A 13,761-nucleotide genomic window follows, 5' to 3' on the forward strand; every position below is an offset into this window, starting at 1 on the left:
TATTAAGTCAGTGAGCACAATAGACAAGGAGATGGTGGGAAGCGGTGTTTGCTAGGGTTGCCCAGACAGCAGCAGAGATGCGGTTTGTTTCTCATGCTCACTCATCTGTGACTGCCCCTTTCCAGGGTTGTCCAAATGGAAACTGGCTTCTCCCACCTCTGTACACTTCCATGGCTGAGCGGCTGGGCACTGTGTGGGCAGAGGGCAGGCATAGCTAAGTGTAGAGTCTGTTCTTCTCCTCTAAAGCGCTGGTCACACCGACGCTAGTCAACGGAAACAAGGCTGTCGCGGTCCCTGCTTCTGCAGGCTCTAATATCACGTCAAGAGGCAGAAACTGCAACAGCAGGACCCAAACCCAGTGTCACGTAAGAACTTATCTAGGATATTGAGACCTCTCTGGCTTATCCCCCCACCTCTTTTCCTGTTGGAGGTTTATCCCATTTCTGTGCCGAGTGAACTATAGTCCGCCATCTCTAAATAATGTGAAACCCACTGCTTACTCATCAAGACACAAACACTCTGTGTAAATCTGCTTTATGTTTTCAGCAATGCTAAGGGTCAAACTCAGGGCCATGGACACGGTAGACGAGTGCTCTGCTCTCGGCCCCACCCCACCCCTGCCATGTAAACATACTTTCTGTAAAATACACTCAAGGGCAAAAAAGAATCTGGAAATCAGTTAATTAAGTAAATCATAAGGAAGCATTTTGCTTTTCTTTAGTACATATGGAATCCTAACAAATCTGAGGTGTAGAACACTGGCACACTTACAGAATATAAACTTCTTTGTAATTGTGATTGATAATTTTTCTGGCATCTCAAGTTAGTAAAGGTCAGAGATAAAAGGCAAACTCAAATCAAACCTCGGATCTATTCAAAATATGCCGCCCTGATTCTTAATTTTTTTTAACCATAAACTATAAATAACAATTATTCAGCCTATAAATCATCTTCTAGTAGTTGCTGGAGATTGGTAACTACATAAAATTCATGTTTTTCCTATAGCAAGTATTGTAGAGTAAATATTATAAGTGATGCCCATAAAGATATACTTAAAGGTAAACAAGTTCTTCCTTACTCTCAGAACTTAAGATTGATAAACATCTACTGGAGAAGAAACTAGAGTGATAAAAATAACTCTCGAAACATGACGTTTTCTCTGTAGAGCCCCTGTGAAATCACTGTTCATAGGCCAAGGCTAGGAACATGTTCTGGTAGGAGAAGATGAGAGGAAAATACAGGCCATGTTTCTGAAATAAAAGAAGGAAGGAAAGGGGGGGAACAAGAAAAACACAGTCTTTTCCAATGCCAGCAGCATTCTGCAAACATATTACTCTACATAGAAAAGCAATCGCTTCCCAAAAATCCTTCTGATGTGATCCAGGGGGAAACGTTAGGAGCAGTAAGACACTGTCAGTAAACCAAGCACCAAACTTTCCTTCAGTGGACTGCACAACTGCTAATGGGGTTTGCTGTGGGGCTGTGGGTCTTTAGGGGGACCCATGAGCTGCTGGGGCTGTCGTCTGGTTCTGTGAGAGGAGAGCAGAGGCAAGGACGACAGTGGAGAGGCTCTAGACAAACAAGCACACGTCCTCATTTATATAACACGGCAACGCTAACTTTAAATCCTACTCTCTTTCTAAAAATACCAAAACTACATGGCTCGTTCTCATTTCAGCCAGCAGACCTATTAAGAGCTTCCACCTGCTAAAAGTGCTAATTTGTCAGAACCGGCCTAGAGGACACTACCTTTCTATAGATCCTTATTAAAGTTCTCACAGCACGCGGAGCTGGGAAACTTACAGTCCATTTCAGCATCCTCCATCCTGAGACCCCTTCTTGAATGTGCTGCACCATTTCTGCATGTCTCTCTCTTCTTGCTCTGCGTCCCTCCGCCGGGCAGACACCAAATGTTCAGTGAGGGGCTGTGTAATCACGCTAAGAGTCTCTTTTACAGCTTGGGGTACACTCGGGAGCCAGCCAAGGGGTGATGAGACCTCTAGCCAACCCCGTAGCCCTGTTCTGAAACAGTAGCCCTGCTCGCTGAACCAAGTAAAAGCTGTGTTCAAAAGAGTCACTGAAGCTCACAGGAGCGTGGGCTGCAGGCTGGGAGGCCTTTCCTGGTTTAAAAACTGCCTGGGAAACACCCCAATCTCAGGGATTCATTGTTTGGGGGCCCCAAACGGGCTGTGCATGAAGCACACACTAATAATAATAATAATAATAACAACAACAACAACAACAATAATTTGTTGATCCTAAGCATCTATCTATGCATCATTTTCTATTTCTCCAGGCTCTTTTGCCTTTTGGTTTGGGACGCTCTAACAATGGCATTTAAATCTCCCAGGGTTCTGATTAACTGTTCCCGAACCAAGCATCCGATGGCAGTCATTCGGACCCGGTCATGCAGAGAGACCTCTGTTCTTTCTCTCCCTCTGCTGCTGAGGATAGCCATAGAGCCAATGAGCCACTGCGGGGATTAAAGCCTAGCTGCTTTGTCCACTGACTTGCTTTCGGGTTTGAAGACATGATAAAAGTCTTCAAAGAGGAGGGCAAGGACCAAGTGATACAAACGCTGATGCTCTGGAAATTATTTCTGCGCCTGTTGTATACAGGCCTTGCGAATCTGCCACTTTCAGTCAGTGGGAAGTTCCATGGAACTCGGGGGTCAGTGTCTCTGCTGTCATTTTTATCTTTTAAAGGGGTTCCCCCCTTTTAATTTTTTAAAAACTTTTAAGATTGTATTTTAACAGCATTTCTCCCTTCCTTCCCTTTTCTCCTTCCAAACATTTCAGGTGCTCCTCCCTACTTCCCTTAAATTCATGGCCTCGTTGTTCCCCAGTTGTCACTGCAGACACAGCCTGCCATGTCCATTTAGTGTCCCCAATGTCTATGTCTTCCGGGCTGATCGTTTGGCACTAGACGATCAATCGTGTGATCTTCCCTGGAGAGGGCCGCCTCTCCCATTCCCAGTTTTACTCCATTGTAAAATGCTTATTTTCAAGATAGGATTTTTATTTGTATGTCTGTGTGCATGTGAATGCATGTGTGTGTTTCCAAGTAAGTATATGCTGCCTGTGAGCAGGTGCCTACAGAGGCCAGAGGGGGTCTGTCTGTGGACAGGTGGTTAGAAGCTGCTCAGTGCGGGTTCTGGAAACTGAAGGCAGGTCCCCTGCAAGAGCAGTGGATACTCTTAACCACAAAGCCAGGTGTCCAGTCTCGTTTGCTTTTTAAAGATAGCAGCTCACTACGCAGTCAAGGCAGAAGCAGAGTTTGCTGTATAGCCCAGGCTGGCCTTCAGCTCACGAAATTCCTACTCCTGTCAACACAGTGCTGGGCTATAGCTCTGACCACTAACACTGGGTTTTAAAGGGGCTTTCATGTGGACTCACAATAGAAAAGTCACACACATGGTATGGAGTCCAGGAAACTTTGATTAAAAGCACTCCACATACTGAATTTAAGTTGGTTATGGGCTCGATTTCAAATAGAAGATACAGGTTTTTACAAGAAAAGAAAAATTTTTAAGTGTCTGAGTAAGTGACATGGATGGTCCCGGTGAGAGGTTGGACACCATGGTCAAAATGTTATTCTGAGAGCTTTACGCATGTGGGCTGATCTGCTATCATAGCGATAACTTTATTATGCCAGTTCTGTAGATGAGGTCCCTGGGCAGCACAGAGATGACCAGCACTGAAGCTAGCCTTTAAATCCACAGATTTAAACAGTTTCTGGTCATTCACACCGTGAAAACAATTGTATCTCGCTGAACATGACTGCTTGAACAGTACAGTCTAGCAGCGACTTACCGTGCATTAGGTACCATAAGAAACGCAGACATGACTTAGAGTACAGGGAAAGACACGCGTGGAGTGTACACAGGCAGCTACTGAGACTGAAGAGTGTGCGAGGGTCCCCTTCAAGTGTGGGTCTCTCTGGAACTCTCCCACCATGCTCTAGTGCAGCATGCACTCTTGAAGGAAGGAGGGGCTGAGCACCCAGGAAGCATTTAGGCCAGGGTGACCTGCTGACGGGAAATGACCAGTGCCACAGGGAGAGAAGAAAGGGGAGACAGGGCGGGACATTGTGTGGACACAGTGCTCCACTCTTCCCTGAGAACAACAGGGTTTTAGCTAAACGGCGATGCATTCATGCAGCACAACAGTGACAGTCACCAAGAGAAAGGAGGACAAAGGCTTCTCTACAAGACAAGGGGCTCCAGAGGTGCCTGTGCCCAGCCCTCAGCTGTGAGTGCGCTCTGGGAGTGCTGGCTCACGCTCAGCTGCACAGAAGCCGGCTTGGAAGGAGGTGCAGCCCTGGCTCCAGCTACCCTCCTGGTTATTTTCTCACAACAAAAGGCTCGACTTATCACTCCATTTTTATGTCATTTTCAATGTATTGCAAAACTATATTGACACTGAATGATATTGACAGATGAATAAAGGTCAAACTGGTATCTTACTACTACTTAAAGGAATGAGAACCACTTAAGTAGAGATTAAATGTACACAAATCCCAATGAGCTGGAGGAAATAAACATATGTTTATAAGTAAATACCACATGATATTGCTAGCAAATATAAAACACAGTAAACTTTGCATGGTAGGAGTTGATGGGTGAGGGGCCCGACTACAGAGTTGACCCTGGGAAGAAAGTCTAAGTAATCTATGAGCTTCCTTTCCCCGTGCTCACCTGCTTCCGGCTCACTGCTCTACCTATAGTGGACCTTGGCTGTAACTTGGTCAAGATCATGACCTATATCAGTGGCCTTCTCCTAACCTAGCCTGCATGTCCCCTTGAGACAGGAGAGAGCTGTTGCGTGGACGTGGTAAACTGTGGGAACAGTGCTCAGCATTTAGTGTTCTCTCACTGAACCTGCAACTTACCGGTACCCTTTCCTTTGTTCTTCCATCTTAACTGTTTTTATACAATAGGAATTCTCTCTGGCTGTGAGAGATCTAACCGCATTTGTGTGTTCTCCCCACGCCTAGCTTTCCTGACATGCGATTGAGAAGTAAATCTGTATGTTTCAGGTGTATAACACGATAGCATGCTTATGCACACACAGTGAAGTGATTGCCACAATCAAGCTAATGAACACCTCCAGCGCCTCACATTTGTGTGTAATGGGAATGTTGGTCTCTCCCAGCAAACTTCAAGAATGTGATCCTCTATTGCCACGTCATTGTATGGTAGATTTCTATAACTCATAAGCAGTGTGTGCCTTTTGACAAACGCCTCCCCGTTTCCCTGTCCCTTGCTGGTTTGTAACAAAGCTTCATGCCACAGAGATTTGTGGGGCCCTGCATCCTTTTGTATTCTACAGAGAATAGAAAGGGGGGGGGGGTTAGGGACAGAGACAGCGAGGAACATGTAACTGAAAAGACAAAGACCCTGGTTGTCCTCCCTGGTCACTGAGATCACATGGACTGGTCAGTTAGCTTTCTACTGTTGTGATAAAGGCCATGATCAAAAGTAGCCAAAGGCTTTGCTTAGCCTATGAGTCCCAGCCCCAGAATACCAATAAGTGCCTTGTTATTTAGAAGAGAATCAGAGGCTTGTGCATTCATTTAAAGGTCTGCTCTTGTTTATTTGTTTGTTTATTGACAGTGTCTTGTGTAAACCAGGCTAGCCTCCAGCTTGCTAGATGGCCAAGGCTGGCCTTGAACCCCTGATCCTTCTATCGCTACTTTCCTGAGTGTTGAAGTTAGAGGTGTGTATCACCATACCGCCCTCATCTCCCCTCCCTCCTCCCTTTCTTCTAACTAAGTCTTGCTATGTATTTCAGGCTGGCCTCAACCATGATTCTTCTGTCTTAGCCTCCTTGAGAGCTGTGTTTGGAGGTGTGAGCCACCAGGTCCAACTCCATAATTTTTTTGGAACTCCACATGCATATTATTCTGGACTCTTACATGCAGACTTCAAATTACAAAAAACAACTTCTCTTGTCTGTGTGACCGAAGCTAGACTTTCTATGAAATAAGCAAGGCATTTTTTGGTTTGTACCTGGTACCTGTCTACCACGTCTGTGATCGCTCCTCTCCAGGCTTCTCCCTCCTGTGACTGCAGGCTTGCCATCAACCATCACCAGCTTTGCTGTACTTGCTGTATATAGTTTTCTTAGATTAGTTAGAGCCTCTTTAAATTTTTAGACAAAAAGAGGAAATGTAGTGGATTTAAATTGTATTTTAATACTTAAAAACTGCCTGAATATCTAATAGTAAAACTTCTAGTCACGTGCTCTTACCTCGACCTCAGTCTGAAATGGACATCCTGCCTCCTGGAATCTCAGGAGACTGCATCTGAGAGCTGCCTTGCCCCATCTTACATTCCTCTCTAGGGCTGGGATTAAAGGCATGCACCACCCGATTTCTATGGCAACTAGGGTGGCTACTGGGATTAAAGGTGTGTAATCTAGTCTGTAAGGTTGACCAGTGGGACAGTTTTTCTCCCAGATCCCAGGAAGTCTTTATTTATTAAAATACATTTGAAATGCCACTACACATTGCAGTTATTTAAAATGACATTATATGGACTGAGGCTGTTATATTTAGGATTATACATAGGCATATATACATGTGTGTATACATTAAATATATATACATTAAATATATATATATATATATTCATGTAACAACAATTAATGAGGAAAAAAAGGCCATGAATTTAAAGCAGAGCAAAGATGGGTATATGGGAGGGTCTGAAGGGAGGTAAGGGAAGGGAAAATGATGTAAATATAATCTCAAAATTAAAAGAAAACAATGTCAAAAAAAGTTGTATACTGGAAGTCAGACATATTATTAAACAACCAAGCAAAGCCAATGGCCTGGTTAGTTGGGATGATTTGAGCTGAAACTGCTGGAAGAGTCAACTGCTTCCCCCAGTAGAAAGAATTCTATTGCTCCAGGCACTTCTGATGGATTTTAAGAGGTCTATTAGATCCGAGCTCTCTATTTTGGTGTCAAATCACTCAGGCTAATTACAGTGTATTTCAGAGGGGATTTTCCTATGTGGCGGATTAGTGGCAGAACCTGACAACTGGAGGCCCATGACCTGCTTTCAGAGGGGACAGCCCTCAATGTCTTCCAATACCAGAATCCACTTTGCACACAATGGATGCTTCAGCTGCTCCACCTGTGCTTCGTGATGCACCCTGCTCTTCTTCCCACCTGGACCATTTCTTCAGTCATCTATGCTAACCCTCCCAGATGCTTCCAGAGCCTAAGCCAGTGGCATCTCTGCGTGAAGCCTGCCTTGATCCTCTGGCAGGAAAGGCTTTCTCTCTTTTTACAAATACAGAAAAGCTCTGATTAATCTTCCCTAAGAGCCCCAGCATGGAAAAGCTTTACTCCAAATTGCAAAGGCCTATTATCCAATATATTGTCAATTTCCAGTAATATGGATGTTTACTCTTAAAAAACATCAAGTTAACAAATTTAAGTCTGGAAAATAGAAATTATATACGAGCATAATGCTTACAATAAGCTACAGTTTCAGTCTAGATACAAATACCACAAGCACTTGAGTATATGCTCTTACAAATTTTTTTCCAAAGATCTATGTGTATAATACAAAACCCAGAATCTTCATGTTATACTATCCGGATAGCTTCTGTATAACAGGAATATTTCCAAAACACCTTTACTAGTGGCTACACAACACTGAACTGTAGGGGATCACCCTGATTTATATAGGACACAACCTAATTTTAGATTATTTGTAATTTTACAACCTACCTATCCTAGATACCCACTGAACTGTGAAAATTTGAAAGGGGTCTCGCTGATCAAATGAGAGAACTTTAGCATAAAAATATGCTGAAATAAATAAAAATAATTGGCTAAAGAACTATAACTAATAGAAGAAAGTAAGCATTCATTAGTGCATACTGATAAAAATTAAAAGAGAAGGGGAGGTAGTTTTTATGGCAGAAAGCCAACTAATAAATGCAGAGAGAATAACGAATTACCAAATCTCTCCTTGGCATCTGACAGGATAGGAATTGCTCCAGGAAGGAATAACTGGTGCTAAAACTCATGGGTAAGCATATGAGGAAGAGGAGCACATTTTCAAAGTCTCAAAATATCTTCCCACAACAAAGTAACTACAAAACAAGAGCTAGCTACTTGATAGAGGAGAAAGATCTAGCAGACATGCCATAACCAGGTAAAAAGGTTACTATCACCAGGACAGGGACAAATCCTGCATCTGGATAACACCATTCTGTGGCATTCCTGCCCAAAGTACAAAACCTAAATTTAATCATCCACTAGCTAAAATCCCAAATAGAGGTTCTACCCCAGAAAAACTGGCCTAGACACTTCATTTTTGAGGTGTTAGTAACCACACAGAAAGACCCTGAGGAAGCATTAAGATTGGAGAAAAGGAAATACAGCACACAATCCTGAGTTTTCATCCTGGGGACAGACGGTGTTATACAATAGTGTTGTACTGAGCTAGTTTATTGCATTTGAGAAATACAATATGCCCAGAAGATGCTCTTTTTTAAAAAAAAAAATAAAAGGATAATTAATAATAAATTTTTAAAAATCTTAAAAAGTTAAATTCTCGGGGCTGGAGAGATGGCTCAGCAGTTAAGAGGAATGACTGCTCTTCCCGAGGAGCAGGGTTCAATCCCCAGCAATCACATGGTAGCTCACAACTGTCTGTAACTCCAGTTCTGAGGGATCCGACAACCTCAAGCAGACAGAAACGAAAGCAAAACACCATGTTTATTAAAAGGAAAATCATTTAAAGAAAAGTTTAAGTTTTTGCGTTTAGTTAATTTTGGTGTGTGTGTGTGTGTGTGTGTTTACTTGAAACTTTTAAAATAACAAGTTAAAAAAATAGTTAACAGTGGAGGAAACCTCTGGGAGAGCAGCCAGTGCTCTTAGCTGTTGAGCCGCCCACCTCTCCATCCCCAACACTTTAAGAGAGAAAGGTACTCAGGAAATCTCTGTACCATTCTTGCAGCTCGTAAACTTTCCCTGAGGCCTAAAATTATATGAAAAAGGCTTAAGCTGAATCCCTATTTATTTCTGATCTTAAAAAAATGAATGCACCTGTGGGCTCTTTAACACAGGAATATTAATGAAAGTGGAAACAGACTTGAATGCGAAAACTCTCAAATTCATGTTGTTCTAAAATAGACCAGCACAACTTCTCCAAAGCAAAAGACAGAAAGGGAATGTGGGCTCTTCGGGCATTCCTTTCTCCAAAGGAAAGAATCAAATCTAGTCTTTCACATATTATACCATCTTCAGATGCTTTTCCCTTTCCCCTTTACAAAATAAAAAAATCAATTTGATTTCAGATGGGAAAAGCAGTGACTCCTGGTTTCACACTAGCCAAAACTAAGTATGAAAAGGAAGCAGAAAGCAACTGGAGGCGGGACCGACTGGCCTGTGGTAAAGGGGAGTCTGGAACAGAGGACAAGAGCTAGGGTAGCTTCAGAGAGCAGTTCCCCCTGGGGTATAGCTGACTCGAGACTCTTATTCCTCTCTCAGACTTAGGAGATCCATCTCCAGAAAGGTCAGGCCCTCCTAGAACCAGGATGCATCCAACACTGAACAACTTGAGCCAAATGAAACACTGGCAGTGTTCCAACACAAAAGCAAGAAGAAATATATTTTATGCTCCTCGCCCCATAAAGTAAGATAAAAGCTAACTATATGTTCTTATTGAAGAAAGCAATAGTCAGGAATTGTGGAATAAAAGCTACCTTTGCTGAACTGTAACATTACCATGTTATGAACATCAGCATCACCTTTAACAAGCAATCTCATCCCCTCACCCCGTTTCTCCTCTTTCCCCAAACAGCCATTCCAGTAGGATGCAGATGATGGTGCATTAACTGCATTCTTTTTTTTTAAAGATTTATTTTTGCTTTATGTACATTGGTGTCTGGCCTGCAAGTATGTCTGTGATGGTGTCAGATCTGTGGAATTGGAGTTACAGACAGCTATGAGCTACCATATGGGTGCTGGCAATTGAATGTGGGTCCTCTTGGACAAGCAGTCAGTCCCCTTAACTACATACTTACTACGTTATTAAATTCTCAAACAACTAGTGAATTCCTTAGCTTTCCCTACCCCCCAGTACCAGGGAGCCAACTCAGTTCCTTGAACAAGATAGGCGGGTACTCTCCCAAGGAGTTACAGCCTCAGCTCTCTCTCCTTGTCAGTATCTGCACATAAGAAGGATTGATGGCATTTGCTATGTATTAGGATGCATTTAATGTACATGTCTCTATTACAAAATAAACCTAATCAAGTTCAATGATTCCTGATCTGCAAGCACAAGGAAGGCTTAACCAAAGGCTCAGGATCTGCTGCGGGCATGTTCTGCTTCCAAAAGGATGGACTTTACATAGTAAATGCACTTGGGAATGGTTTGAATCATGTCTCCTCTTTTTAAAAATGAGGAGTAAATTACAATTAAAACTTGTAGAATCCTTAAGGCAAGTAATTTTATGAGGTTCCCGACTTAATTGAGCTCTCTACTTTTTTTTCCTCTAGAAAGGATTTACTATCCTGAGTAGTTATGGGAATTCTTTGCTATTATTGTTATTATTTATTATTATTATTATTTCAACCAGGGCCTTGTGTAGCCCAGCCTGTACATGATCTCCCTATGCGTTGGAGGATGCCTGGAACTTTTTTTTTTAATTAATTTATTTATTTAAGGATTTCTGCCTCCTCCCTGCCTCCGCCTCCCATTTCCCTCCCCCTCCCCCGATCAAGTCCCCCTCCCTCATCAGCTCGAAGAGCAATCAGGGTTCCCTGACCTGTGGGACCCAAGGACCGCCCACCTCTATCCAGGTCTAGTAAGGTGAGCATCCAAACTGCCTAGGCTCCCCCAAAGCCAGTACGTGCAGTAGGAAACTTTTAATTTTCCTTCTACCTGCAATTCCTAAGTGCTGGGTTTACAGCATGGACCACACCCACCTTAAAATATATTCTTAAATTATATTATTTACAAGGGTCTCTTTTAAAACTCCATTTGCATTATACAGTTTCACATAATTTCCCATAAAATCAACACGGCGCGGCAGTAAATTCTCTTTCCTACTCAAATGCGTCAGCAGAAGCACACACAGATTGGAAATTTAGGGGAAATCTAATTTAGAGGGTCACCAGATTGCCTCAGAAGAAGGTAACTAAATTTGATGACTTAATAATCAATTCTTCTTGCTTTTTGGGGTTTTAAATATAAATCCATAATGCATTTTTAAAGATGGCAAAAATAGGTATTATAGATATCACCCTCCATTAGCTGGCTCCACAAGTCTGATTGCATCAACATTTTTTTCCCATCTTCCTAGAACTTCGTGCGCTGGTGAGCAGGTCTAATGGACCAATTAGGGTGGTAAACCATCATCGCCCACTCCCCTGCGCCTAAACAAGCAAATGCGGGAACATGCACAACTTACTAAAAAGGCAGAGGCTCTCTAAGTCCCAGATGTGGGGGTAGCACCCGCTGTCTGCTCGATTCATTAAACCCGCTGGAAAATCAACAAAGGTCATAAAAATCAAGGAGATGTTTATTTGAGTAAAGTGCCATGGAGAGAGGGAAGAAGGGGAAACCACTCAATGCCAGCATAAAGCACCACACTAAATAGCAGGCGTGGCAGTCAGCCGGATGAAGGTGACCCCCAGAGAAGGACAGAAGGTTCGTAGAAGGGTTGAACCTCCCCACAGGCGAACCTCCCGGCAGGCAGGGGCTTACTGCCGTGGTTGCTCCTGTCCTCCTATTCACTCCCACTCTGCTTCTTCAGATGGAACCTTCAGCACATGTGACGAATACCAACCATATGGGAAGCATCTGTAGGTTTTCTCAATTTTAATTTTCATAGGCAGAAGAAACACTGATAAAAATAGCCCAGAGCCTGGGAGAGTCGCTGCAGACTGACCTAGTTAGAACTGGAAGGCTGAGTGCATCTGAGCTGGGTTAATCCTGTCCCGGCTTCCAGGCTTTAGGGGGTTCATCAGCTCTTATGAGTTTACAGTTTATAGGTCAATTGCTGTTCAAAACCAGTTGAGTGAGGGTCTGACCACTGAGGGCCATACCAAATCAGCTCAAACCACAACAATTTAAACAAAACCCTGTAGCAGCAATAAATCGCTAATGCTGACATGAGAGTTATTTGTTATAGACGTGGACAGAAAAGGGTAAGCGTTCTTTATAAGAATAAATATTCTTTAGGAGAAACACATCTCAAAAGGAAATGTCAAAGGGGCTGGGGGTGTAGTTCGGTGGTAGAGTACTTGCTTAGCAAGTGAGAATAAGTGGGCTTAACCCCCAGCGCTGGGGGAAAACAGATAAACATTTGTGCAAGATGGAAAATGCCAATAAACATATAAAATGCTTATTGTTACATCAGTCAAAAAGATGCAGATTATAACAAATTATAAACCACCAGCTCTTTTCCTAGGAATCTCAAATGAGAGGACACTTGTCAAAGCTACTTCAGAACAATGTCTCAAAACTGCGGCCGAAACTCAGTAAAAATGGCTACAACATTACATACGTATGATATGCCAACTTTCTAAATAGATACATTTAGTTTTTAGAAGGCAGAATGACGCAGGCAAATGCTGACATGGCGTCTCATAAATGGTAGAAGGAATACAGCTAACTCACAGCTTTAATCTTTTTCTGTGTTATTCAAACACACTGGTGTTCACTGCCACTTTATCGCTAGAAAAATGCATTTTCAGTTTTAAATATTTAGTCACAAACAGGTGAGAAATACCTGGAGACTTCTGTTCATGATCTCTCTCTCTCTCTCTCTCTCTCTCTCTCTCTCTCTCTCTCTCTCTCTTTTTTTTTTTTAACAACTTACGACTTTAACAGGAATAGATTTTAGTCAGTTCCAAGATAAGGCCTTATCTCTATAAGGGCAAACTATCATGTTTTATAAGATGAAGTTTCAGAACTTATCCTTCTCCCCCAGAGGAGGGGGAGACAGACAGACAGAGAGACAGAGAACCCACATCTGATGCCCTCCTCAATTACTCTCCGTCTTACTTGTTGGAAGAGTCTCTAAGGTTCCTGGAAGCTTACTGACGCAGCTGGACTGTGGCCAGCAAGCCCCAGAGCCTCTCCTGTCTGTGTCTCCAGCGCTGGACTCCCAGGCCCTCACTGCTATACCAGGCTTTGGTTTCCATGTAGGTGCTGTGGATCTGAACCCAGACCCCAATGCTTGTACAGCAAGAACTCCCTCAGCCTCATAGAAACCTTCAACTAGAAGAGGTTTGCTCTGCAGCCTTTATTAGCAACGTCAACAATTGCTTCCTTTCTTTCTACTCTTGCCTAAGACTTCAACTCAGTCCTTCCTATCACTTATTTACTGTGTCACCTAAACACCCTAAGTGTCCTTACGTCACCACTGTGATCTGTAACAACAGGGTTCTCACCACAAAGAGGACTCTGACGGTCCTTCACAGGAGGTTTACTGTCTTCTGCATGGATAGATGCTAGCAGCAAGGAAACATGGGACAGGTTAGGGAGGCGAGAGTCATGGTGGCTTCACAATCTTAGGAAGAGAGCAAATGAAGGATGGTGGGCATGGGGAAGGAGGGATTTATCTACAGCAGTAGAAAAAAATTAAACCACATTAATAGAAGATCACAAAGAATAAGACTCTTGAGAGAGCAATGGATATCAAGATCAGTGATTGGCTGGGCAGACATCTTTAATCCCAGCACTCAGGAGACAGAGGTAGGAGGATCTCTGAGTTCGAGGCCAGTCTAGAA

The 13,761-nt window shown here is 43.0% G+C and overlaps 1 protein-coding gene across 12 annotated transcripts in view; it reads right to left on the minus strand.

The window, feature by feature from the left end:
* Window positions 1–13,761, minus strand: part of Map7 (microtubule associated protein 7) — a 137,865-nt gene that overhangs the window by 76,413 nt on the left and 47,691 nt on the right. The window contains exon 1 of one of the 12 annotated variants that reach the window (XM_075948079.1): window positions 11,436–11,764. The exons of 8 other annotated variants lie outside the window; for them this stretch is intronic. In XM_075948079.1, coding sequence (XP_075804194.1) covers window positions 11,436–11,529 — 94 coding nt within the window. In that variant the 5' untranslated portion in view covers window positions 11,530–11,764. Of the gene's footprint in view, window positions 1–1,803; window positions 2,312–11,435; window positions 11,913–13,761 lie in introns of those variants that run through there. 3 more of the 12 variants (XM_075948097.1, XM_075948064.1, XM_075948086.1) reach the window with 3 other exon arrangements.

The sequence above is a fragment of the Microtus pennsylvanicus genome, chromosome 1, assembly GCF_037038515.1.
Source record: "Microtus pennsylvanicus isolate mMicPen1 chromosome 1, mMicPen1.hap1, whole genome shotgun sequence".
Taxonomy (NCBI): domain Eukaryota; kingdom Metazoa; phylum Chordata; class Mammalia; order Rodentia; family Cricetidae; genus Microtus; species Microtus pennsylvanicus.